Below are 27733 nucleotides of genomic sequence, written 5' to 3'. Positions count from 1 at the left end.
AGTCAAACAATCTACAGTTGTTATAACTTGAATTTTCAATCTATTATTTTATTAATTTCAAAAAAGGAAACTATAATTCTATTTTATAAATCTACAGTGATATTTATTTACTGCATGTCAGCATTTTATGTAAACATGAATGCTTCCCATTCAAAAAATGTTGACTCCTTGATAATTAATTACAGGAATTTAACTTAAACACAAGCAACTTGTGAAAAAATCTAGATTTTATTTGCTAGAGCATTTAGACTACTCGATAACTCATCTTTACAATTTTTACTTTCCTTGCCCTATTACCATAGGTAAGGAAAGTATTGCTTTCCGAAAAAAATTAAGGTAACCCAATTTGTAAATTTCTATACGTTTCAAGGTCCCCTGAGTCCAAAAAAGTGGTTTTTGGGTATTGGTCTGTATGTGTGTGTGTGTATGAGTGTATGTGCATCTGTGTACACGATATCTCATCTCCTAATTAACGGAATGACTTGAAATTTGGAACTTAAGATCCTTACACTATAAGTATCCGACACGAACAATTTCGATTAAATGCGATTAAGATGGCGGCTAAAATGGCGAAAATGTTGTCAAAAACAGGGTTTTTAGCGATTTTATCGAAAATGGCTCCAACGATTTTGATCAAATTTATACCTAGAATAGTTATTGATAAGCTCTATCAACTGCCACAAGTCCCATATATGAAAAAATTGCAGGAGATCCGCCCCAGCAATGCAGATATATTACCAATTATCAGGATTCAGATACAATTTGAACAAAAAATTTCAAGTGGAAAAGATTCAACATGAAAATCTCTACAATTAATGTTCAGTAACATTTTCACCTAAAATTGAAAATAAGCTTGAAATTCGAAAAATGTGATTATTCAATTGCAAACTGTTGGCAACAAACTGTTGATTCTATTAAATCATTCACTATGAAGAGATAGCAGACCTCGTGTGTTTCTAGCGTTATTGTCCTGTCACCAGCTGGCTCAGATCTTGGAATAGTAGACTTGAGATGCGCGGGCACACTAGCGTCAGGTGATCAATTTTCATAACTGCAAGGAAAGTTGTGTGAGTGCGCCACACCAGATTTTTTTAGATTAATTTGGAAAGCTCAAAACATCTCAGCTGCTCTAGGAGAGTAGGCTAGTGTAAAATTTATTCCAATCTCCAACATTTATATGGTTTATTTTATTTATTTATTTAGCAATGATAAAAACACATAATCGTGGAATGATTGGAAATGGGAAAAAAGGCTTAGATTAGGCCTATGGTGTATGAAAATGCTCTTTGTTGAGATTCACTAGAAACTGACAGCATTCCTTATACATAACATCAATACTTCCCATTTAAACAATACTGACATTTTAAAAAGAAACACTTATTTTAGCAAAATAGATTTAACGATTTTAGTTTTCAGTTTCAAGATGAAAAAAGCTACTTTTTCAAGATTTTTCAAAGATGTTACAAAGGTTTGAAACAATATAAAAATTTGTTTGTTGTCGGTTTTCTATTGTGAAACTATTTTTTTGGGAGCTATTTTAATAATAATATATGAAAATTCAATTTTGAAAGTTATATATATTATGAACAACGTACAATATAAACAAAACCATTGACAACATTTGATACAAAAGCTTTCAACCATAAATTTAATCAAAAATACTAATTAGCATACTCTACTAAATTACTAATTTCATAAGTTATTATTTAATCTGAATATACATATTAATGATTGGAATAATCTATACAATAATAATTGATGACTGACAAATCCATTCTATTTCTATTCACGTCCTAAGAAATTAACATTTCTCGGATATAATTAGGCCTAGTTATTATTTGTCATTAAGTTATTCAGTTCAGCCAACGATTTTCGCATGATTTCTTCATATTTGATAAAGTCCTCGACCAATGAGGGATCTCTTCTTAGAAGTAGTTTGTTCAATGTTTTGTCCTCGTCTCTGAAAATTGGAAAAATATTTTATGAACAAGAAAAAGGATAGCTGTAGGGGAGAGAAGGAAAACAGATTGTTGTGAAAAGACTGAAAATCAATAATATTGGTTCAAATTATTCTGGTTGATTGAAAGATTGAATACGAAATTGTCTAGAAATGAGGTTGAAATTGAAAAATAATTGTGGATGAAATGATAAATAAATTATTTTTTTTTAAATAGGATAATATTGACTATAAAAAGAACTGCAGTTGGATAGAAAACTGTAGTTGGACAACTGTAGATAAGAGAATTAACTTCCTTTGTTGGTTGAAGACGACTTAGAATAGATTATTTATAAATAATTATATATATATAATTTTTATTTATTTACATAAATAGAAATATTACAACATATAGAGGCTTATAGCTTTATGCCAAAACAAGCCTCATTGAAAATAAATTGTTTACACAAACTGAAACTAAATTAATAAGAAAGAAAAAATGAAAAATAGTTTGGAACAAACATTATAAATAGAAAATAACACAAGACACAATAGAAAATAGACTAATTGAAAAAAGAGAATATGTAGCAAGCCTATTTTAAGAAGAAGAATTTAAAATTTAAATATTTATGGTCCACTAAATTGATTAAGCATTTATAATTTAAGAGCTTGATAACATTTTTCACAAAAATTGCGCAAGTTATCAGCGAATATATCTAGAATCGTATTCAAAGAATTGTACAATCTAACAGTTTTTTATAAGAAGCAATTTGCATGATGCACAGTGTATATTCTATCCAAAGCAAAAACATATTTAATCTAGGTCTATTTAACGGAACAAAGATAGTAAAGAGTTCGATAATATTCGGAATGTCTAAATGATAATTCAATATTTTAAATAGAACAATTAATGATATGAAATCCCGCCTGTTCTTCAATGACATAATAGAATAGTCATACGGGCATGGATGACCATACTTCTTGCAATACATAAATCTGAGGAATTCATTTTGTATGCGTTCAATACTACCAATATATTTCTTGATAAGGACTCCAAACATTAAGGACTCCAATAATTAATTATATATTATTTTATTTATAAAATAGAATTATAGTAGCCTTTGAAATTAATAAAATAAGAATAAAAATTATAACTACTGGTGTCAATATCGTGACGATGGATCACCGAAACTAGTACTTATAATTTCTATTCTTATTCTATTATATCATTAATTTCAAAGGGTACTATAATTCTATTTTATAAATAAAAGAAAGCCCTGAATTCATACATCGATTAGATTAGATTTCTTTACTCGCATGTAATTCACAATAAATTCTGGCTTAAACACTAATTTAAGTATTCTGTGAGTATTGTTTCACAGCTGTGATAAGTTCTAAATAGTGTTTGTCTTTTCGGTCTCAAAATTTTATAGTTTTTTCAAATTTTGAAATTTCCTAATTAATTGTGATTGATTTAATTTAGTTTAGAAGTATTTTTTTAAATTTAAAATGATTTTTGTGTGTTTTGAATTGTAAATTGAGTGTGCAATTGATGAATGTTGTGACATAACCTAGCTACATTTGGATTGTTGTATAAATTAGAATTGGAACCGTTTTGGGCTTATAAGCATGTGGTACTTTTCTGTAAGTTGTGTAATTATTCTGAATGATTGAATTTACAATAAATAGCAGTACAGCAAATTATTCAACAAATTTTACAAAGTATGGAAAATTGTTAATCACAATGAAGATTGAATGCAATTTGAGTATTGATAATATAATATTGAGATGTAACTACATGAATCGGCGGTGTTCAACAAATAATAATTATTGTCAACTATCTGAAAAGAATATGAAATAATATCCTTCCCAACACACGACTGGAAGAGGATTGAGTACTTTATTTATGTAGATTACAATATATACTGGCTTATACACTTATATACAATAGCTTACAATACAGCAAAATTATAGATGAATTTACATAATATAGATTAAGAAAATAATTATTGAACTGTATATGATATGAAAAAGTAATTTGTAATATAATAACTATAGATAATTATATTGTAATGCATGTACATAAATTGTCGGAGCTTTGGACATATCAATGTCCATTCTTCGGAAAGAATGTTAAAAATATCCTCTCCACTAACTCTCTACCAAAAAATAGGGATAGGAGAGAGCAGAAGAGTGGATGTGAAGCTGGGAGAAAGAAGAAGGAGAGTATAGAGATAATGAAGGAGGAGGTTGAGGAGAAGGTGGAGGAGGAAGAGAAGAGGAATAGGGGAGAATGTGGAGAGAAGAAGAAAATTAGAAGAAAAGTGAAGAAAAAGGAAAAGAGAAAATATATTATGAGATTATATTTAGTACTCACAGTAACTCAGCACATTTCTTTGCTTTCAACACATCCCTTTCAGCCGCTTGTATCACATTCATGGTTAACATAATTTTATTCTTCAGTTCAGCTTCGCTTTTTTCTCTCATCTCTTTCATCACTGCTTGAGACATTTTCTTATCACTTTTATGATCTGCAAAATAGATTTTCATTCACTCTCCAATAATACACACATATGGAAAAAATACACACACATATATATCAATAATAATAATATCGAGTGACCTGGCTGGCTCAGGTCTGGTGTCAGAGTTTTCAGGTCGCAACTGATCAATTTCAGGGCCTCTGACATGACCTAACGACTACTTTTTAGGCAGCCGGGACCGGGACCGACGACTTAACGTGTCCATCCGATACACGGATATATATATATATCAATAGACTAGCAGGCAACCCGTGATTTGCTCTGGGGAAGATGTTGTGTGGCGCACTCAAACAACTTTCCTTGCCGTTATGAAAATTGATCACCTGACGCTAGTGTTCCCGCGCATCTCAAGTCCACTACTATTCAAATTTTCAAGATCTGAGCCAGCTGGTGACAGGTCAATAACGCTGGATACACACGAGATCTGCTATCTCTTCATAGTGAATGATTTAATAGAATCAACAGTTGCCAACAGTTTGCAATTGAATAATTATATTTTCTCAAATTTCAAGCTTATTTTCAATTTTAGGTGAAAATGTTACTGGACATTAATTGAAGAGATGTCCATGCTCAATCGTTTCCACTAGAAATTTATTGTTTATATTATATCTGAGACCTGATAATTGGAAATCTAAAATCAAACTTTGCATAGATGGGGCGGAGCTCCTGAAATTTTTACAGATATGGGACTTGTGGCAGTTGATAGAGCTTATCGATGACTATTTTAGGTATGAATTTGATCAAAATCGTTGGAGCCGTTTCCGAGAAAATCACGAAAAACCCAGTTTTTGACAACATTTTCGCCATTTCAGCCGCCATCTTGAATTGCATTTGATCGAAATTGTTCGTGTCGGATCCTTATAGTGAAAGGACCTTAAGTTTCAAATTTCAAGTCATTCCGTTAATTGGGAGATGAGATATCGTGTACACAGACGCACATACACTCATACACACACACACACACTCACACACACACACACACACACACACACACACACACACACACACACACACACACACATACAGACCAATACCCAAAAACCAGTTTTTTGGACTCAGGGGACCTTGAAACGTATAGAAATTTAGAAATTGGGGTACCTTAATTTTTTTCGGAAAGCAATACTTTCCTTACCTATGGTAATAGGGCTAGGAAAGTAAAATGAGTTTAATTAGTCTGGAACCCGTAACCTTTCATTCATGAGACACACATGCTACCAATTACGCTACAGAATCACTTAAATAAAGTTCTGTTTGATTGGACTTTCATTGATGCGTAAACTTTGAATCACAAATTGAATAAGTTTGTTTAAATCATCAAATTGTAGATGATTGATTAATAAGAATGAAAATAGACCTTTAACCATCCTCGGTAGATTCAGAATCTTCATGTAAAGCTGCAAGTTAATCGGTTCAGTAGTTCAGACGTGATGATACCTCATAAATGAATTTCCTATCCCGTACCTGTATAAAACTCACTAATACGAGTGAATTTACTAACAAATAATTTAAATTTAAATTTAATTCACCAACAATAATTTACTAACAAAAATTAAGACACACACACATTTTGGACTTACTTTTTTTCCCCATCCTTATGATTTCTATTAGATTTAAAAGATAAAATCTATTAGATTAAAAACTTGTCAAGTTCCGTTTAATCTAATATCCCCTCTTGACTACAGACTCAGGGACGAGTCTTTCAACGGGATGGGTGATGTGTCACCAGGTCATATGCGACATATATATGAATCATATATTTATCTCATATTGATCAGGATTTTAGAGTTTTAATTTAGAAAAGTTTAATGAACAGTGTTTTTGTCTTTGAACAATTTTTGTCATCGACAGAAAGATTGTTTATTTCATTTGTTGTCAAAATCAATGTAGCTTCTCTTTTGTTTTAATAACAAACGTGCCGCTTGTGCGACAGATAAAAATATGTACTGAAATAGCTTTCATGTTTGGCATTGACTGAGTTATATTTAATACCCAAAATTTTTCTTTTGGTCGGTGTGTGAGCTCGTTCGTTAGGACTGAAAGTAAAGTCCGGCTGTTCTGGTGAAGGGATAGCAGTTTGACAGTTTTGACAGATGACAGTTTTCCTGTCGCAGTTCGGGCAGTTTAAAGAGAATTGTATTATTGAATAGGACGGGATCTGAACCCATTTCATTAGATCAGTTATTTTGATTTTTAATTAATAATTAACGTCGCGAAATACCAGTGGATGCCAAAGTGGGAAGCTATTTCTAAAAGGTAAGTGACTACTGAGTCATTGATCTTAAATTTTTCATAAGCACAAACATTGAATCCTCATTAGCAGCAAAGCGAGTAGCCCCTGAAATATTCATCTGATTATTATTATTTCGTAATTTCTAATTATAATTCTAATTTTGTAATAAATAATTTATTGTTTTGTTTTAAATATCAAAAACCTGTACGATCTTTTCTTGTGTTTTCTTGTTTTTCATTTTCCCACCCTTACATATTCGGTGAACGCACATCTTGCTTACATATTTGGTGGAGGCTTCTCCCGCCGTCCATATATTGCTTACATAGAAATTTGCTTACAATAGAAATATTGCTTACAATAGAAATAATAAGGATGGGAAAAAATAGTAAGTCGAAAAATCGATATGTGTGTAACTAGCTTTGGGGAATTTACTAACCCGCCATCCTATTGGCCAACTGAGTCTCACTCAAAGTTTCCATCAATTTTTCAGTTTCAGAAATTTGCAGACGTTGCAAGAAAATTTGCATTGGCAGCAAATGTTTTTGGCGATTCAGCGGAAAGTGTTGTAATGTGGCAGGCAGTGGAGGATTGTCGCCTAATCTGTTCCTGAAAACAAAATGCAGAACATTAATAGTATAAAAACATTAATTATATAACATTATTATGAATACATATAATCTATACTATAATAAAGTAAAGAACTGGCACGTACGGCATAGGAAAATTATGTTTGACTTGTATTAATAAATAATGAAATAAATGTTACAAGATAGCATAAGAAGATATCCGCCCATGGTCTAGGTATTTTATGTTCCAAATTTCTAACCGATTTTTTGTTATCTCAAGTTCAAATTACAAGTTCGATTCCTAGGATTTGCGCTGCTGTTGAGCAAGTTACACCTGAAATGCTAGTACGAGTCTGCGAAGAAATCGACTATCGATGGGATGTCTGCAGGATAACCAACGGAAGTCACATAGAATATCTTTAGAATATCAAAAACTTGAAGTGTTTTAATAAAATTAGTAGAATTGATGGTGATGTGAAATCTCTCCATATTAAGAAAACAAAGATACTGTCAAATTTCACTAAAAATTTATTAAAAACTTCAAAACAGAACCATGGTTTCACGTAGTTAACCAACGCATCATCAGCTGTACTGAGGAATGAGGATACAGAAACATTCTTAACCTAATCTTAGTAGTCTAGAGCTCCTAAATAATTGGGTGGCAATAACTTAAGTAATGAAAGTAATGAATATTATACATGATATCAATATATATACACCTTTGTAATTATTTTCTAGGTAAAATTAAATTTTCTTTTAGTAAAAGGGATAATTTTTTTTTTATGACCACTCTATACAGCTGGTCTGTTACTCTGTCTCTGATTGGAGACTGTCTATCATGTCTTTGGTATTTGGCTTGACAATCTATAGGCTATTTGAGAAAAAATTTACTTGAAAGGTTATATTTCAAACCTTTAAAAATTACAGCAAAATAAAGTTTAACACAAATTTCAATGATAAAAATGAGTTAAATTCCAATGTCCTAAATTCAATACAACAGTCCTATATTGGTTATATTATATTATGTACCAGAAAACCTTGAGAAATAAGATGGTTCCATCTTATTCAATATAATATAACCAATATAGGACTGTTGTATTGAATTTAGGACATTGGAATTCAACTCATTTTTATCATTGAAATTTGTGTTAAACTTTATTTTGCTGTAATTTTTAAAGGTTTGAAATATAACCTTTCAAGTAATTTTTTTCTCAAATAGCCTATAGATTGTCAAGCCAAATACCTAAGACATGATAGACAGTCTCCAAGTCAGAGGCAGAGTAACAGACCAGCTGTATAGAGTGGTCATAACAAAAAAAATTATCCCCATTACTAAAAGAAAATTTAATTTTACCTGGAAAATAATTACAAAGGTGTATATATTTTGATATCATGTATAATATTCATTACTTTGATTACTTTAGTTATTGCCACCCAATTGTTTAGGAGCTCTAGACTACTAATATTAGGTTAACAATGTTTCTGTATCCTCATTCCTCAGTACAGCTGATGATGCGTTGGTTAACTACGTGAAACCATGGTTCTGTTTTAAAGTTTTTAATAAATTTTTAGTGAATTTTGACAATATCTTTGTTTTCTTATTATTTGAAGTGTTTTCCTTTAAAACAACACCAAAACCAGCTCTGTGCCTTGTTTAATAAGATCTATATGAATTGTCAAAGTTGTAAGGTCCTTTTTGAATCACTCGGTATAATAGTATATGATAGTACTTACTTTTGAAGCGGTACCTTAAAGAACAGTGACACCTCATCTTTCAGTGTTCCTTTCAGATTCAAGAGACTGAAGTCTTCCACATTTTCAGTTGATGAAAATTCAGTAATTATTTGCAAAATTTCTGCCCTCACTTCTTCAATCTTAAGTTGACCTTCCTTGTTCAGTAGCAGGTTGATGGATTCTGGCAAGAGTTCCGATTTCTCTTTCTGGAAATGAAAATAAAAATATAGAAATACCGAATCAGAAAATTTCATTTCTATTCAGTTACACCAAAGAGAAAAGATAGCATAATAAGATATCCCATAGTTTGTAGAATTCATTCAAAGTTTGGAAGTTTTATATCAAATTATGATGTGTATCTAGATGAGATTATAGTGTATCATATTGTGGTGATACTGTATCATATTGTGGTGATACTGTATCATTTTATGGTGATACTGTATCATATTGTGGTGACACTCTATCATGACTAATGGTGATACCAAAGAGAAAAGATAGCATAATAAGATATCCCTTGATTTGTAGAATTCATTCAAAGTTTGGAAGTTTTGTATCAAATTATGATCTGTATCTAGATGAGATTATACTGTATCATATTGTGGTGATACTGTATCATATTGTGGTGATACTCTATCATGACGAATGGTGATACCAAAGAGAAAAGATAGCTTAATAAGATATCCCTTGATTTGTGGAATTCATTCAAAGTTTGGAAGTTTTGTATCAAATTATGGTGTTGTGTATCAATATGATACAGTATCATATTGTGGTGATACTGTATCATTTTATGGTGATACTGTATCATATTGTAGTGATACTCTATAATGTATGGTGATACCATAGAGAAAAGATAGCATAATAAGATATCCCTTGATTTGTAGAACTCATTGAGTTTGGAAATTTGTATCAAATTATGATGTTGTGTATCAATATGAGATGATACTGTATCATATTGTGCTGATACTGTATCATTTATGGTGATACCATAGAGAAAAGATAGCATAAGATATCCCATAGTTTGTAGAATTCATTTAGTTTGGAAGTTTTGTATCAAATTATGGTGTTGTGTATCAATATGATACAGTATCATATCGTGTTGATACTGTATCATTTATGGTGATACCATAGAGAAACGATAGCATAAGAAGGTATCTCATGGTGATACTGTATCATATTGTGGTGATACCATAGAGAAAAGATAGCATAGTTAAGATATCCCTTGATTTGTAGAATTCATTGACTTTGAAAATTTGTATCAAATTATGATGTTGTGTATCAAGATGAGATGATACTGTATCATATTGTGCTGCTACTGTATCATTTATGGTGATACCATAGAGAAAAGATAGCATAAGGAGATATCTCATAGTTTGTAGAATTCATTCAAAGTTTGTAAGTTTTGTATCAAATTATGGTGTTGTGTATCAATATGATACAGTATCTTATCGTGTTGATACTGTATCATTTATGGTGATACCATAGAGAAAAGATAGCATAAGATATCCCATAGTTTGATGAATTCATTTAGTTTAGAAATTTGTATCAAATTATGGTGTAGTGTATCAATATGATACAGTATCATATCGTGTTGATACTGTATCATTTATGGTGATACCATAGAGAAACGATAGCATAAGAAGGTATCTCATGGTGATACTGTATCATATTGTGGTGATACCATGGAGAAAAGATAGCATAGTTAAGATATCCCTTGATTTGTAGGATTCATTGACTTTGAAAATTTGTATCAAATTATGATGTGTATCAAGATGAGATGATACTGTATCATATCGTATTGATACTGTATCATTTATGGTGATACCATAGAGAAAAGATAGCATAAGATATCCCATAGTTTGTAGAATTCATTTAGTTTGGAAGTTTTGTATCAAATTACGGTGTTGTGTATCAATATGATACAGTGTCATCTTGTTTTGATACTGTATCATTTATAATGATACCGTAAAGAAACGATAGCATAAGAAGGTAGGTCTATCCCATGGTATAGGGCATTCATGTTCAGAAATAGAATAAAATTAAAATCTAATAGAAAAATAATCTATAATATAATAAAGGAAATAATTGGCTTATTCACGTACGGGATAGGCTTATTCACGAGAGACGCATCATCACGTCTCAACTACTCAACTGATTAACTTGAAATTTTGCATATTGATTCTTAATTTACCGAGGATAGTTATAGGCCTATTCTAAATTATTCAATAATTCAGTAAGTCAAGTTTTTTATTAGACCCTTGCGGAGCACGGGTTTCCTGCTAGTTGTATCATATTTTTGATGACATCATTTTATACAACCGGCGATAATTATTCAATAATATTTTTATTGATTCATACAATACATCATCAAAATGATAGGAAGAGAAAAAATGATGTAGCCTTGTGCTATTCCTCTTACATATTTATACAGTGTAAGGTTACACATAGTCCAAAATTGGTCAAGTCTTGTAGTTTTTCACTTAACAACGTTTTCACAATTTAGATGTTTCAAAACCAAATATAGGAAAAATGTTTCACATAATTATCATTAAAATAGTAAATATTCACATAATTGAATAAAAACAGAAATTTGTTGTCAAATTCTACACAGTTTTATTCGGTACACGACCATGGTTTCGTGACCACACCGGTCAAGTTTTTTCAAGGTGACTTGTCAACTGAAAGTTGCAGTCAACTTGAAAATAAGATTAACCAAATAAAACCGTGTACCGAATAAAACTGTGTAGAATTTGACAACATATTTGTGTTTTTATTCAATTCTGGAACGGTTCTACAATATTGACAATGACTCAGTCGAAAAATTCACATTTTTAAGAAATAATTTAAATAATACAAATAAAACATAGAAATAGAATCAAATTAGAATCAAATCTAAAATAAATAAAACAATTTTACTCACAATAGTCGCGTTCATCTGCTCAACACGTGTGAAAAGCATCTTAATCAAGTTTTGCAAGCATACAACTTTTTCCGAGTTCTGCATATCAGAGATGACTTTCAAATAACTCTTCCCTCTTTGTTCATGGTAGGCCAGGGCGCATTTATGATCCACATACATCATTATGGAGTCATGAGCATCTGGAGTCAGCGAGAATTTCTGAAAAAAGAAAATGGAAATGTGTTTTATTTTGCTGAGGGTGATGTCCACATGAGCCTTAGGCTTGTGCGTATGGGTTATGAGGCGGATGATTATTTATTGATTCATACAATAAGTACATCACAGCAATGATAGGGAGAGAAAAATAAGGTAACCTTGTGCTATTCCTCTCCTAAATTTAGATAAAGTTACATAGTCGGAAATAGGTCAAGTCTTATTGATTAAAATGATAGGTTAAAATGATGATGAGAGATGAATCTAGTCATAGCCACCTCTAATACAAGGCCCCGGTCTACGATATTGCAACGTCGCAGTGTAGGCCTAGAATCTAATACATGATTGGTTAAAAAGATCAGTTGGTATTTTTTTAAATCTTTTTCACCAATCATGTATTAGATTGTAGGCCTACACTGCGACGTTGCTATATCGTAGGCCGTGGCCTTGTATTGGAGGTGGCTATGATCTAGTTCAAGCAAAAATAAATGGTAAGAATCCAGAGAGCTTTCTGCTCTGCCCTGAAAAACACCCAATATTGTACCACCCATATTATTAAATTGAGGTGGAATGAAAACAATATTTATTTATTTATTAGGTTAGCACAAACAATACAAAGATCGGAAAAGAAAAAAAACAGGCTATTGCCTAAAACTTCTTCAATTTCATAATTTAGTTTCAAACTGTCGAAATATTATAACCTAACGATTTTTGAGGGATAATAACTAAAGTGTGCCTCGTACAATTAAATCATATAATAGATCAAATTAAAGATTAAATTTTGCAATCTATAGTAAATTACATGGATTACTCACAAAGTTTTTTAGATTTGTTGTAGATTATGTCATCCAAATGATTTCCGTTACTTTTCACACACTCACTTAACCCAATTCTCAAATTTGCCCTTGCTCGCTCAATCATCACTTGTGGAATTCAGTCATCTCTTTGAATGACTTCCTTTAGTTCTGTGGATTATTGTCTGCTCAATAACGGTAATTTGTTTATTCACAAATCCCGAAAAATGAAAATGTTCCTCATCACTTGAAAGAATAACGCAATCCTGGTGGACATTTTCGAGAATGATTTCGCAAGCGGCTTTGCAATGTGCCCAATAATTTGCATTAAGTTGTTGAACTAACATTATCTTATACGGATGGACTTCTAGGTCGGAATGAAGAATTCGTCGTGCACTTCGATTAGAAATGGCTAGCGCAACAGCATGTTTCACTTCTGAACATCGTGGAGACCGTGTTGCAGCTACTCAGGCGTTCTCACGGTTCGTTTTCGTCCTGTTGGTTTCGTTTTTAAAGCGGACAACGTGTTCCTGAAATTCTTTACCCACAACAAGATCGTATTCCTACTGGGAACAGACGCGTATCAATTTAAATAATTGAAATGTCTGTGACATGAACGCTGTGTTAAAATAACTGGGTCATTATTTTTAAAATAAGCTTCAATCACAATCGCTTGATGTTCACTTGACCACGACATACTGGCTACTGAAATGGCAAGAATAGACCTGTCGATGTACAGCATTCCCGCCTTTTCAATGACAGTGGTGCAAACATAACAATCACAATAAAACCGGTCCCTGTACATAGGATATGTTCATTTCAATTTTTACACCAAATCTGAAAATATATCTGCAATACTGTCAGCTCCACATGATTTATTTGAGCCAAACTAAAGTTTCAATGAACTCAAGGCATCATCATCAGTGATCACTTTCAATTCTTCAATTCAAAACTTTATTTTGACTCAAATAAATCATGTGGAACTGACAATATCGCGTTTATATCATTTTAATATGGAGAAATTCCACAACAAATCTGTGCATAGTGTAGGCTCCATTTTATTAACTTGACACTGAATCTACAGATACAACAAATTACTCTGTCTTATAGTATCTAGTTTTTCTTCAATTGAAAAATCCAACTAGAGCCAAAAGAGAAGAAGAGAATTGAAGGGAACTATAGTGAGGTCCACGTTATAATGGCAGTGCAATGGTATTGCTATCCTTGTCTATCATTCAACAAAGCTGATAGCGCTACCTCTTTCTCGCTTTCCTCTGTTGCCAGATCGTCTTTGAACAATGTAGAATTGATAATTAATTAAAAACATATTTCATCTTAATTATGAAATTATTGAAAAATATAATTTCTTGCTTGATAAAATATAATTGATTATTTTAAACTGGAATGAACCGTTAATATTACATCAATAAACCTGTATCAGCTACCGTCTATAAAAGGCATTGACAAGATAGATACGGTAGATAGAGATAGATTTAATTCTTTTGCTATCGGACAATACAGTCAATCAGCAACGTCAATAGAATATTCATAACACTTAACTTATTATAAAGAATGTGTGAAAAACTCCCCCAAAGAATAGAAGGGGTTTGCACGCAATCGGCCACATTGTTCGGCAACATTGTTCTGCTATCTTCCTCCACTGCTATTATAACGTGGACTTTACTATAGGACCAAATGAGAAAAGGAGAATTAGAATGAGTAGAATAATTATTCACCAACCTTTATAATGTTATCAGTAACTTGGCGTTTCAGCATATCGATATTTATTTTGAGAAGTTCAGAATCTTTCTCCAGATCATGGAATTCAGAGAAAGTGTCAATGAGCGACTGTTGTAAACCTGATAAGTCGTTGGTACCAGCATGTAATACGCTGTAAAATAATGAGAGAATAGAATTAAACTAGACAAACTCAATTAACTGGAAGAAAATAGAATACATATCTATAATAGTTGGAGTAGAAAAAAAGAAGTTACCTATTACAATAATTGACCAAGCGAAGTGAGGTCTGAGATTCAAGTCGACGGTTTGGCATTTCTCTTAATGTTTAAATGTTTATCATTTAAGGCGAAACGCGGTAATAGATTTTCATTGAATTTGACAGGTATGTTCCTTTTTAAATTGCGCGTCAACGTATATACAAGGCTTTTGAAAATTTTGCATTTCAAGGATAATATAAAAGGGAAAAGGAGCCTCCTTCATACGCCAATATTAGAGTAAAAATCAGACTATAAAATTATTCATCATAAATCAGCTGTCTAGTGGACTATAATACTACCCGTTCAAAAACATCGAACATCTTGAAAATGATTCTTTCCATCAACGTTAGTAGACAATTGACTATAATACTACCCGTTTAAAACATCGAAGATCTTGAAAATGTATCTCTCCATCAACGTTGTAGACAGTTGCAGCCAGACCTGATAACAGCGCTCACACTTACATTCCGGGACGACACGTCACGGTACGATAGGACAGAAAGCTCTATGTTCATTTAGGATTCTTTCTAGACATTTTAAATTGATAGATTATCTATTAATTTTTGAGAAAACATAACAACAGGTCAATGTAACTTACTGAGCGCGAGGTCTACTGTTCACAGAATTACTAGTAAGTAAAAAACGAAAACATGAATAAGGAATTCCATAAATGAATTAAAATGATAATAAACAAATGATTTGCCTGCCGGAACTCAAGCTTAAGGCTTTTCTGGAAATCCTTTATTTTCAAATTTAATTACTTTGTTTATGTATAGTATGTATAGTATATTCTCATATTGTATCAGGTTGAATCATGTAAATTTTTAAATACTGTACAGCAATGAAGATTATTTTAATTATTAATTTATTCTATTCATTTTTTATGTTCAAAATCCTTACCTTGCCTTCAGATTTGTGAATTTATTCATTTCTTCGTTCAATTTCTCACTGACTGATACCAAAGAAGCACTAATATGATTGATTATTTCATTGGGTGCTACTGTTATCGCAAGTTCGTCAACCTAATCAAAAAAATAGAATAAATTTATGACAAATAATAGAATGAGAGACACATATTCTAATGAGAACTTGAAATGCAATTCAAGAGAATCTTCATTGAAGGTTGATAGTTCAGCATTGAACGTCAAGCTAAGGTCATATTTCATTACAATGTGTTACATTCACAGTTTAAACCAACAACTAGTCAAACTAATATTGCGCAAACGGTTCTATAGTGAACACAGCTTGATTTAATCCTGGATCAATATGAAATTTTGTTAAATTTGTATGAAGCATTACTATCATCCAAACATCTTTTTCCTACAGTTACGTTGAAAAGTGGCCATTGCTGCACTGATTACAGAACGCAAAGAATCACTTTTCCGCTCTAGTGCGGGAAAAATTTTTCTGCACTCCAGATTTGCAACATGGCAACGCAAAATACTTAGTAGGTTATATGGAGCAACAGTGCAGCAAAATCAAAATGAAGTTGGTAACAGTGACTGCTGTGGCTGCTATAGTGAGCAGAGGTGCAACCAAGCACAACGCGCTAATTATTACATTATATATTATAACCAAGGACAACGAGGACTTTAGGATTTTAGGATTAAGGTTTTTATAATAATAAAATTACACAGAAAAACATTTGATGCATTTCAGGCAATTTTACCCATAATTACCCACTTTTCATATTCAATGGTAACTGTAGGAAAAACTTAATGTGAAATACGTGCGCAAAGTTCCTCTGCTGCACTCAAGAAACCATTCCGCCCTCGCCTACGGCTCGGGCGTAAACGTTTCTTTCGGTGCAGCAAACTGTCACTTTGCGCACTAGTTGCAAAAATAACTATTCTACACCAGTACTTTCAAATCAAACCTGAAAATTGGCAATTACAATGATCAATAATACAATAAATCCTGGATTACTTACAACTAATCCTGGTATAATTACAATAATCCTTTATTAAGTTAAACCCGGGTTAGACTTGAATGGATCATATAATAATATGATAATATAATAATGAATAATTACAGCTATACCCCTCCAGACCCTTTAACACAATCCTATTCCTTCTATATTTCACATGTTCTGTATCGTAACTTGGTTCGTCACTTCCCACATCAGATAGTATTTCAGGACGTCTCGACATCCTTATTTAAATTGAAATTAAAGAAATTTTTAATACAGCTGGGAGTGGACAATGCAAAAAACATCATCACAACAAATTATAATACCTGCCTAATAATTATATTCAATAAGATTCTGAATGCATCAAAATTAGTCAAATCAAATCAATTTATAGTTTCTTAGTTTGCCACAGACAAACACTTTACAATTTGTATCGGCCACGTCAATATTACAAACTATATTAGAGATCTATATTAGACAATAGCAATTACCTGAAATCTAGATAGACTCCATGTTAACATTGAAATATTCATCCACACTATAAAAACAGTTTTTTATAAAAAAATTCTTAATTCTTAGTTTAAATTCCCTGAGCGTCAAACCTCGAACATTTGGTGGTAAATGGTTATAAAACTTTATAGAAAAGGCCTTAAAACTCGTATGGCTGGATTTGTAAGAGCAGTACTCATTCCTCAGATTCGATTTATTCCTTGTGTTATAAGAATGAATGTTGTCATGAGTTGAGAATAAATGTGGATTTGAACACAGTATTTCCTTTCATAGTGTTTCCTTTCTCTCTGTAGAACTTGTAATATGCAACTCTGGTTTGCGCACAGGCATTTTTTGTCCATGCAGACCATTTTCTAAAGATTTATTTGGCTTAGTGTATTCATTGAGGTTTGTTTTTATTCTTTGTTGTTGTTTTAAGGTGCGTACAGACTTTCGCTCTGCTCCGCAACCGAACGTCACTCCAGCAGAGCGATTGATGATCGACCGGCGAGCAACAGTGGTTCGACCGGGGAACGCGAGAAGATCTAACATCTTCCGTAAAGTTCATGATGGGTGCGTGGGCGGAGCGACTGTGGTTCGATGGTGGTACGAGGGCGGTACGAGGGAGGAGCGTGCTCGGTGCGGGTTGGAAGCGCGAATATGTGTACGCAGCTTTATATTGAAAATGAGTGCATAAGATTTTTACATTGTGAATTGTATTTTTTAAAATAAATATTTTTTGTCTGTCTGTCTGTCAAAAAAATACGGCCCTCCGAACATCTTTAAAGAACTCACACCAAATCACATTCAAATTTTATTTGAAAATTGGTTTAGATTTTAAGAAATACGTTTAGAAACAATAAGAAACTTACCTTATTCCATAGGAGGTCGTTTTCAAATGATATTTGCATTGATTGGTCCATTTGACGGGTACGATACAAGTTTTCAAGCTCAGAAGTGACGGATGATATCTAAAAACAATCGGATAAATTTATTAATATTCCAAGACAATGAAAACAAAATATGTTTGAACACAAAATGATGAACTTCACGAATACTCAGAAAGTGGGTGACATAAGGGCCCCATACCCTAGGGAGCTTGGATCGGGGAGCTTAGTTCTTGCGAACCAAGTTCCCCAGTGTATGAGGAAAATTGGCGAACCGCGAACCAAATTCGTGACGAATTTAGTCTTCAATCTGGACTAAAAACTTTGTTCGGTTCGTCCGCCAGGGCGATATATTCTATCTATATATATAAAATATAATTTCTTCTCACAGCAGCTGCAAACTTTGACACACTCATCTCTAGACCCCGAAAGACACTGAAGTAACGAACGGTTGTTCTCTCTCCCCACTACAGTGTGTGGTACAAGTCCTACACGAACTTGGTTCCCCGATCCAAGTTCCCTAGTGTATGGGGCCCTTTAAACATGACCATCTTAAAAACATTGATAACATCGGATTCGAATTTGAACAACTGAATAGTCAATAGTAAATGGAGCTGATCATAATCATCATCTTACGTACAAGGATTAGGTTAATGCCTGTTCCGATTTACAAACAGCTTATTAATATCTATATTTCAATTACAAAATTACGCTATAATTTATACAAGTAGTGTATTTATTGCCATCTCTTCCGTGGCCTACCAATAGATCTTTTCCCTGCCGGTTTATAGTTCAATATCTGTAGTGGAAGCCTTTCTGCCGGCATTCTTTCCACATGGTATTTCCACTGCTTCCGGTATTGTGTGACTTTTTCAAACAAGCTGTAAATTCCTAGCTCTGCTCGGATATCATCGTTGAGCTGATTTGAACCCATTTATCTTATCAACCAATCAATAATTTTATTCAAATCAACACAATACAATATACATAGAAGAAATCAAAAGACAAAATATCACAATCAAAAAAAAATTTCTAATAAAATACAAAAACAGGCTTCATGGCGGGGTGTGCTGGAAAGAAAGGAAAAATACCTAGACAACTATGGTTTCCCATGTAATAGGCAGGTAGAGGGTATAAAAGTAAGGAATGAAGGGTGAAGAGGAGAAGAAAAGGGAAGTATTGAGAAGAAAGTAGGAAAAAGAGAAAAAAAGGGTGCAAAATATGTAAGCGAGTCCACTTTCAACAAATGTATCCAAAAGAATTGGCCTTGCAAACAGTAGTTTGAGCAGAAATTCATACGTCGATATGGAAGAAAAAGTTACTGAATGTCCAGGTTTTTATTTCTAGTTTTGTTTTTTCAGTTTTAATTGAGCTAACTTGATGTAATCTTGAATAGAAATACCTATCAGATCTTTAGTAGAGATTGATGAGAATAATTTACAGTTTTCCAATATAATCTGAGTCCATTCATCTATATTGAGCTAAATTAATGTTATATTGAATGGGAAAACCTATTAGCTCTTTGAAAGAGTTGATAAAAATAATTTTCATTTATGATAAATGATAAAAAATGATATTGAATGAGAAAGACTAAGAAATTGTCAAAAAACCACAGATTTATTGATACTTAGAAAGACCGGTTTCGGTTATTACACCATTGACAATCTCTGATAAACAAAGTTTACTTGTAAAGTTTTAAACAAAGTTTATCAGAGATTGACAATGGTGTAATAGCCGAAACCGGTGTTTCTAGGTATCAATAAATCTGTGGTTTTTTGATAAACAGTTTATCAGAGATTGACAATGGTGTAATAACCGAAACCGGTCTTTCTAAGTATCAATAAATCTGTGTTTTTTTACAATTTCTTAGTCTTTTTAATTCAATATGAATAATTACCACAATATCAACTTCTCAACTACACAAAAAGTGAAAAAATTATATTTTGCTTACCTTATCAGTTGAAGATTCTTCTTCCTTCAAATCGACCGCCTTGTTTATAAGAATTTCGCAGGTGGCGATATCGTTCTTCAGATTTTTCAGTTTGTCAGTTTCTTGTCGGATTTTCATATTCAACAAATCATTTTTCTGGTTGCATTCGCTGATTTGTTCTTTAGTAGCTTTTATTTGGTGTTCTGAAAGTGAATTACGGGAAATATTGAATGGAAAGTATTTAATTATCAAAGTGTTAATCTAGGAAATTACTAATTATTATACAAAATATCATTAATTGAAAGTATTAAATGTATTATGAAAAGTAGATAAAGAAGTAATAACTGGAGGAAGATAAACAATAGTATTAATTTAGTTCATGTAAAGAGGACTGTGAAGATAAAATAATAAGAGCAGTCACAAATTTTCCAAAATTTGATTTTAACGCCAACTCGTAGCCATTGATGAAAGCTACATATTATTTTGATATGAATTTAATAAATTGTGCTATTAGGAATGTGATTCATAAAATATCTTGCACTATACATTCAAATTTAACAAGTGATTAAAAGGAGAAGACACATTAGATGGAAACAGATAGGCTAGAGACGTCCAGTAGTGGATAATTAATAATTCGATAGAGAAAGAGAAATGCAAAGAGTGAGGGAAGAATTCTATGAGGTGGAATAGATGGTGAAGGGGGATCAGAGGGAGAAGGAGAAGGAGAAGAAGGAAGAGACGGAGAAGTTGGGGATTAGATTAGGTTAGATTTCTTCATTTATGTATACGTTACAATTTTTACTGGCTTATACACTAATTTACATTAAATGACGGCAATGCTAATATTATTCAACGAGTTTTACAAATTGTAGATGATTAATCAATGAGGATAGAGATTGAATGCAATTGAAATAACGATACTATAAAATTGTAATGTAACTTCATAAATCGGCGGTGTTTCAACAAATAATTGTCGATTCTTTAAGGAGGAGGAAGGAGGAGGAGGAGGAGGAGGAGGAGGAGGAGGAGGAGGAGGAGGAGGAGGAGGAGGAGGAGGAGGAGGAGGAGGAGGAGGAGGAGGAGGAGGAGGAGGAGGAGGAGGAGGAGGAGGAGGAGGAGGAGGAGGAGGAGGAGGAGGAGGAAAATGAGTGGAAGTTGGAGAGAATGGTGAGAAGGAAAGAAACACAAATAGATTAATTAATGGGGAAAAATAATGAAAAATAAACTAGGAATGGAAAGATAAAAAATGAAAGTAGGCATAGGCTAATAATAATAATAATAATAATAATAATAATAATAATAATAATATAATAATAATAATATCGTGTGACTGGCTGGCTCAGGCATAGGCTGACATAAGTATAAGAGGATTCAGAAGTGAGACAGATAACAAGTAAAATACTTAGAAAATGTATAGAATAGGTGGGAAAATAAGTTTAAATGATTGAAAATAGACTTTTCCTACAGTTACGTTGAAAAGTGGCCATTGCTGCACTGATTACAGAACGCAAAGAATCACTTTTCCGCTCTAGTGCGGGAAAAATTTTTCTGCACTCCAGATTTGCAACATGGCAACGCAAAATACTTAGTAGGTTATATGGAGCAACAGTGCAGCAAAATCAAAATGAAGTTGGTAACAGTGACTGCTGTGGCTGCTATAGTGAGCAGAGGTGCAACCAAGCACAACGCGCTAATTATTATTCATTATATATTATAACCAAGGACAACGAGGACTTTAGGATTTTAGGATTAAGGTTTTTATCAATAATAAAATTACACAGAAAAACATTTCTTTCGGTGCAGCAAACTGTCACTTTGCGCACTAGTTGCACAAATAACTATTTCATCTTCTAAATAAACCTACGAAAAGAGAAAAAATCTGGTGTGGTGCACTCACACAACTTTCCTTGCCGTTATGAAAATTGATCACCTGACGCTAGTGTTCCCGCGCCTCTCAAGTCTACTATTCAAAGATTTGAGCCAGCTGGTGACAGGGCAATAACGCTGGAGACACACATGAGGTCTGCTATCTCTTCATAGTGAATAATTTGCAATTGAATAATCACATTTTCTCGAATTTAAAGCTTATTTTCAATTTTAGGTGAAAATGTTACTGAACATTAATTGTAGAGATTTTCATGCTCAATCTACTCCACTTGATTTTTTTTGTTTCAATTGTATCTGAAGCCTGATAATTGGGAATCTATCTGCATTGATGGGGCGGAGCTCCTGAAATTTTCACAGATATGGGACTTGTGGCAGTTGATAGAGCTTATCGATGACTATTTCAGGTATGAATTTGATCAAAATCGTTGGAGCCGTTTCCGAGAAAATCACGAAAAACCCTGTTTTTGACAACATTCTCGCCATTTTAGCCGCCATCTTGAATTGCCTTTGATCGAAATTGTTCGTGTCGGATCCTTATAGTGAAAGGACCTTAAGTTCCAAATTTCAAGTCATTCCGTTAATTGGGAGATGAGATATCGTGTACACAGTCGCACATACACTCATACACACACACACACACACACACACACACACACACACACACACACACACACACACACACACATACAGACCAATACCCAAAAACCAGTTTTTTGGACTCGGGGGACCTTGAAACGTATAGAAATTTAGAAATTGGGGTACCTTAATTTTTTCGGAAAGCAATACTTTCCTTATAGGTCAAGGAAAGTAAAAAATGAAAGTAGGCATAGGCTGACATAAGTATAAGAGTATTGAGAAGTGAGACAAATAACAAGCAAAATGCTTGTACAATTATTTGTAGAATAGGTAAGAATATAAGTTCAAATGATTAAAAATAGACTGGCCATCTACTAAATAAACCTACATACCTTTCAATCTACTTTTCAATTGCAGCGTTCTTATATCACCGGTAATAGCTCGTACTTCACTCTCCTTATCAGCAATTTCACTGCGCAAGTCCATCCATTGTTTATAATTATCAAAGTCTTCGGGTGTGTTTACAATTGCCTGGGAAAATTTGAATAAAAATATTCAGTCTAACAAAATTACCAATAGCTACAGATATGTACAAATTGAATGGATAGATATTTTTCCTACAGTTACCTTGAAAAGTGACGATTCCTGCACTGATTACAGAACGCAAAGATTCACTTTTCCGCTCTAGTGCGGGAAAAAATTATCTGCACTCCAGATTTGCAACATGGCAACACAAAATAGTTGGTGGGTTATAAGGAGGATTAGTGCACAAAAACAAAAATTAAGTTGGTAAAAATGACTGTGGTTAGATTTACATAAGAATCATTTCAATGGCTACCCTACATTTATGATAAAATCCCAATCTAGAAATCCAAAACAAGAATAATGTTCATCTAAATAATAATTAAATAATCATCATTTACGAATTCTCATCATTAAATAATAAATAATAGTTCTTTTCTATTGATAATTATTATTTCAACTCCAAGAAATGAGAAAAGTAGCAAATATACATTATAAAATTCGAATTTTGAAGTTAAATGATTACCGTTCGATATTCATATAAATAAAAATCATAACAATACTACAATAAATATTCTCTGTTGTCTATGTTATTTTTATAAATATTTTTCAGTTTACTTTGAGCATTTTTCTCGTTAATTTGAGCAAAAGACTAAATTTCTGAATCGTGTTTCAGTCATTTTTAGCTGGATGAAACAAACTTTGGTACGATTCTTCCCGCTAGGTCGCGTGCTGGTCGGTTCAGCCATCTTGTTGTGTTCAGCCATCTTGCATCTCGGTTCAGCCAACAAGCTGTTGGCGTGTATTTTGAATGTGAAGTTTTTGTTCCATCTGTATTTTTTCTGATTCTTGAATAAATAAAAATGAGAACTTTGGCTGAGAATTTTCAACTTCAATTGGATTATTAATTTTTAAATGACTTAAAGTTGCTATTAATAACAGCATCACATACACACAAACATTTGATGGATTTCAGCCATCATTTTACCCATAATCATTCAATCAACCACTTTTCATATTCAATGGTAACTGTAGGAAAAATTAAATGTGAAATACGTGCGCAAAGTTCCTCTGCTGCACTCAAGAAGCCATTCCACCCTCGCCTACGGCTCGGGCGTAAACGTTTCTTTCGGTGCAGCAAACTGTCACTTTGCACACTAGTTGCACAAATAACTATTACATGACTATAGTGAGACTTATATCAAACTGTCAGTCAGTATTCATTATAAATAGCATCAATGCTTTTCATTCAGACAATTCTGATAATTTCAAAATTTCAAGGGAATATAGGCTAGTCACTTTTTGTGTAGTTGAGAAGTTGATATTGGAATATATTCATATGGTGAGGTCCACGTTATAACGGCAGTGTTTGATTAGCAATACTATTGCTATACTTGTCTATCATCCAACAAAGCAGATAGCGCTATCTCTTTCTCGCTTTGCTCTGTTGCCAGATCATCTTATAACAAGGAAGAATTATTAATTAACAAAATATTTTATCTTAAACATGAAAATTCATTATGACATTATTGAAAATAGTTATTTGTGCAACTAGTGCGCAAAGTGACAGTTTGCTGCACCGAAAGAAACGTTTACGCCCGAGCCGTAGGCGAGGGCGGAATGGTTTGTTGAGTGCAGCAGAGGAACTTTGCACACGTATTCCACATTAAGTTTTTCCTACAGTTACCATTGAATATGAAAAGTGGGTAATTATGTTAAAATTGCCTGAAATGCATCAAATGTTTTTCTGTGTAATTTTATTATTGATAAAAACCTTAATTTATTGTCAAATTGAATAAAAATGTTGTCCTTGGTTATAATATCTAATACTAATAATTAGCGCGTTGTGCTTGGTCGCACGTCTGCTCACTATAGCAGCCACAGCAGTCACTGTTACCAACTTCATTTTGATTTTGCTGCACTGTTGCTCCATATAACCTACTAAGTATTTTTCGCCACACTGCACAGAAAGCAGCTGTTTTCCAGTCCCTACGTAGATCTGAAAGACCTTGTTTGCAGACGACTTCAGAAAAGGGTTTCTTTTCCGGTCTAGCCCAGAAAGTTGTCTCTTTCCAGCCGCTCATGGAAGTAGTTAATAAGTCATCCGCTAGATCGGGCGAGTGTCCACTTTCATCATCAGTGCTGAAGTCGCCATGATTTCAGTTCCAGTTTCGAATCAAACTAATTCGCTTCGCAACCAGTTTTATTCAATTATTTATTGTTGATTAGTGCATTCCGAATTTTCAAAAATGCTTGAAGATGACTGTGGTATTCCAAGTGAAATTTTAAAAGGATCTGAAATCCGGACTGCAAATCTTCTACCACTAAAATCAAGAGATACGTACGATAGCTTAACGAGTATTCTTTATTTTGTATTTTTTATTTATTTTGTCAGCAATACCTGTAGTGTGGCGAGAAATATCGTTCGCACCACGGGCAAAAATGTTTTTCCAGCTCTCAATCTTTTCTAGTCCTCGACCTACGGCCTCGGACTTGAAAACCGATTTCGAGCTGGAAAAATCTCATTTTCTGCTCTAGGTGCGAAATATACTATTGCGTTGCCATGTTGCAAATCTGGAGTGCAGAAAAATTTTTCCCGCACTAGAGCGGAAAAGTGATTCTTTGCGTTCTGTAATCAGTGCAGCAATGGCCACTTTTCAACGTAACTTTAGGAAAATATAATTTCTTTCTTAATAAAATATAATTGATCATTTTAAAAGAGAATGAACAGTTAATATTACATGAATACACCTGTATCAGCTACCGTCTATAGAAGGCATTGACAAGACAGATGGATCGGAAACGTTATTCTGCTATCTTTCTCTACTGCCATTGTAACGTGGACCTCACTATAGTAAACAATGTAAGGTGCTGAAGGTGCTGTGAGGTGCTAAACAAAGTAAGTATCAATCTCTGTAAATAAACACTCTAGTTATTACATAAATTTGAAACATTGCTAAACATTTACCAAACTTGAATTTGAATACCGTAATTCTTATATATTTTTGTTTCAAGTTAGGCTACTTAAACACACAACGATTTCTCGACGTCCGATTTTCTGCCGTCCTTATAAATTCTACTCGATTGAACGGAACTTGGCAAACACACCATGTATGCGGATACACAATATGTTTGCCAAGTTATGTTCGACCAACCAGAATTGATAAGAACGGCAAAAAATCGGGCGTACAAAATCATAACTTAGCCATACGGTTATGGTAGAAAATTCATGAGAAATCCTTTATTATATTAGGGAGATTAAGGTGGGCCGTCCACTAGAACCGTTTTCGTTCGAACTAGCAGTGGCCGAAAACTACCGAACTCGTCCGAACAATCCCCCAACAGAGAAAGGACTAGATGCTCGTCCATTGCAACAGGTTCATACAGCCGTCTCCGACCGATCTATTTTTCGATCCGAATTGAATGGGGTTTTCTGGCTCTATCCGGTCGAACTAACTAGTCGAGCTGAGACAACAAAGTGTTCCTAACTTGAAATTGTTTCACAGTCTTGTTTTTTTTTTTTGTTTTTTGAAGTTGTTCTGTTTAATAAAATTGTAACTATGGACAATGAAAAGTTGATAAGTTTTTTTCAAGAGCATGTTCCATTGTAGGATATGCGAGACAAAAGATAGGCCTATCATCGTTGTCATGTTCAAAGGAATCGGTGAACAAAGATTGCATAATGAATAACTAATTTAGTGGATATTTGTTGAAGGTAAGATTATTGCAATGAATAACTAATTTAGTGGATATTTGTTTATTTCAAAATCTATTTTCAAAATCTCAATATAATCATTGTTTATGAAAAAAATTTGGTGGCTATGATAGTAGTTATTTCGATGATTGGCAACCAGCCAACTACTGAACTAGACTGACGTAAACGATTCTATTAGACGACCATATTCGGCCGAATTAACGGCCGGCATATTCGTCCGATCCAACGGCCGAACGGATCGGTTGAATACGGTTCCAGTGGACGGTTACCCTATGGGTCTATGGGTATGATCACATTGGATCCACGTATGTGCAAGCGCATGCGAGAGCACGTATGCATGCCCATGCTTGCAGATGAGTAACAAAATCTGGAAAAAGCAATAGGAACACTCACACTGAACGCGTGCACTTGCTGGTTACGTTCAGTGTCACGTCACAACGTGTTTCTATGGCTCTTTACAGATTATGATTCTCAACAGCATGGTCACGAGATCATGCATGATATCACGTGCAGTTGCACATACGTGCGTCCTATGTGATCATACCCTAAGTGCCGTTTGCACAAAAGCCGGTTGAATTTTAATCGTTATTAATTCCACGAGAACCAATTAGAGAAGCCGTCTTATGAAAAGGACTTCTCTGATTGGTTCTCGTGAAATTAAACACGGTTAAAATGTAACCAGCTTTTGTGCAACCGGGCCTAGGCATAAAACAATACAATCGTTTAAGTTTTTTCTGCCCTGAGGTATTGAGAATAGAATTTCTTATATTGAATAGAATTCTTTGAAACAGGACTTCTGCATTTTTTAAAATCGTACCTTACTCCTAGGCCTGATACCTAAGCAAAATAAGCACAGATAAGAGTGTAAACATCTATCGTTGAGAGAAGTGAATATTTATAACACTTCAT

The 27733-nt window shown here is 33.4% G+C and overlaps 1 protein-coding gene across 1 annotated transcript; it reads right to left on the bottom strand.

Annotated features, from left to right (window-relative positions):
- Nucleotides 1-1557: 1557 nt before the first annotated feature.
- LOC120348910 lies at nucleotides 1558-26478 on the bottom strand. The gene is made up of 11 exons (XM_039440327.1): nucleotides 26407-26478; nucleotides 22980-23118; nucleotides 20146-20327; nucleotides 18180-18278; nucleotides 15810-15931; nucleotides 14653-14803; nucleotides 11927-12124; nucleotides 9010-9215; nucleotides 7146-7315; nucleotides 4314-4467; nucleotides 1558-1960 (listed from the first exon to the last, which is right to left on the bottom strand). The coding sequence occupies exons 1-11, from the start codon at nucleotides 26476-26478 to the stop codon at nucleotides 1828-1830; spliced, it is 1626 nt and encodes a 541-aa protein (XP_039296261.1). The 3' UTR covers nucleotides 1558-1827.
- Between the last annotated feature and the right edge of the window lie 1255 nt (nucleotides 26479-27733).

The sequence above is a fragment of the Nilaparvata lugens genome, chromosome 13 (genome assembly GCF_014356525.2).
Source record: "Nilaparvata lugens isolate BPH chromosome 13, ASM1435652v1, whole genome shotgun sequence".
Lineage (NCBI taxonomy): Eukaryota > Metazoa > Arthropoda > Insecta > Hemiptera > Delphacidae > Nilaparvata > Nilaparvata lugens.
The sequence above is the reverse complement of the archived record's forward strand: the minus strand, read 5'-3'. Positions and strand labels throughout refer to the sequence as shown.

Bases quoted from the DNA above. Each gene is read 5' to 3' on its own strand.
- LOC120348910 (XM_039440327.1), bottom strand. From the start codon at position 26,478: ATGGACGAGCATCTAGTCCTTTCTCTGTTGGGGGATTGTTCGGACGAG. The intron at 23,119-26,406 runs GTTCGAACGAAA...AAATTTTCCCAG, and splicing joins GTAGTTTTCGGCCACTGCTA to GCAATTGTAAACACACCCGA. The intron at 15,932-18,179 runs GTAAGTTTCTTA...TTTTTTGATTAG, and splicing joins ACGACCTCCTATGGAATAAG to GTTGACGAACTTGCGATAAC.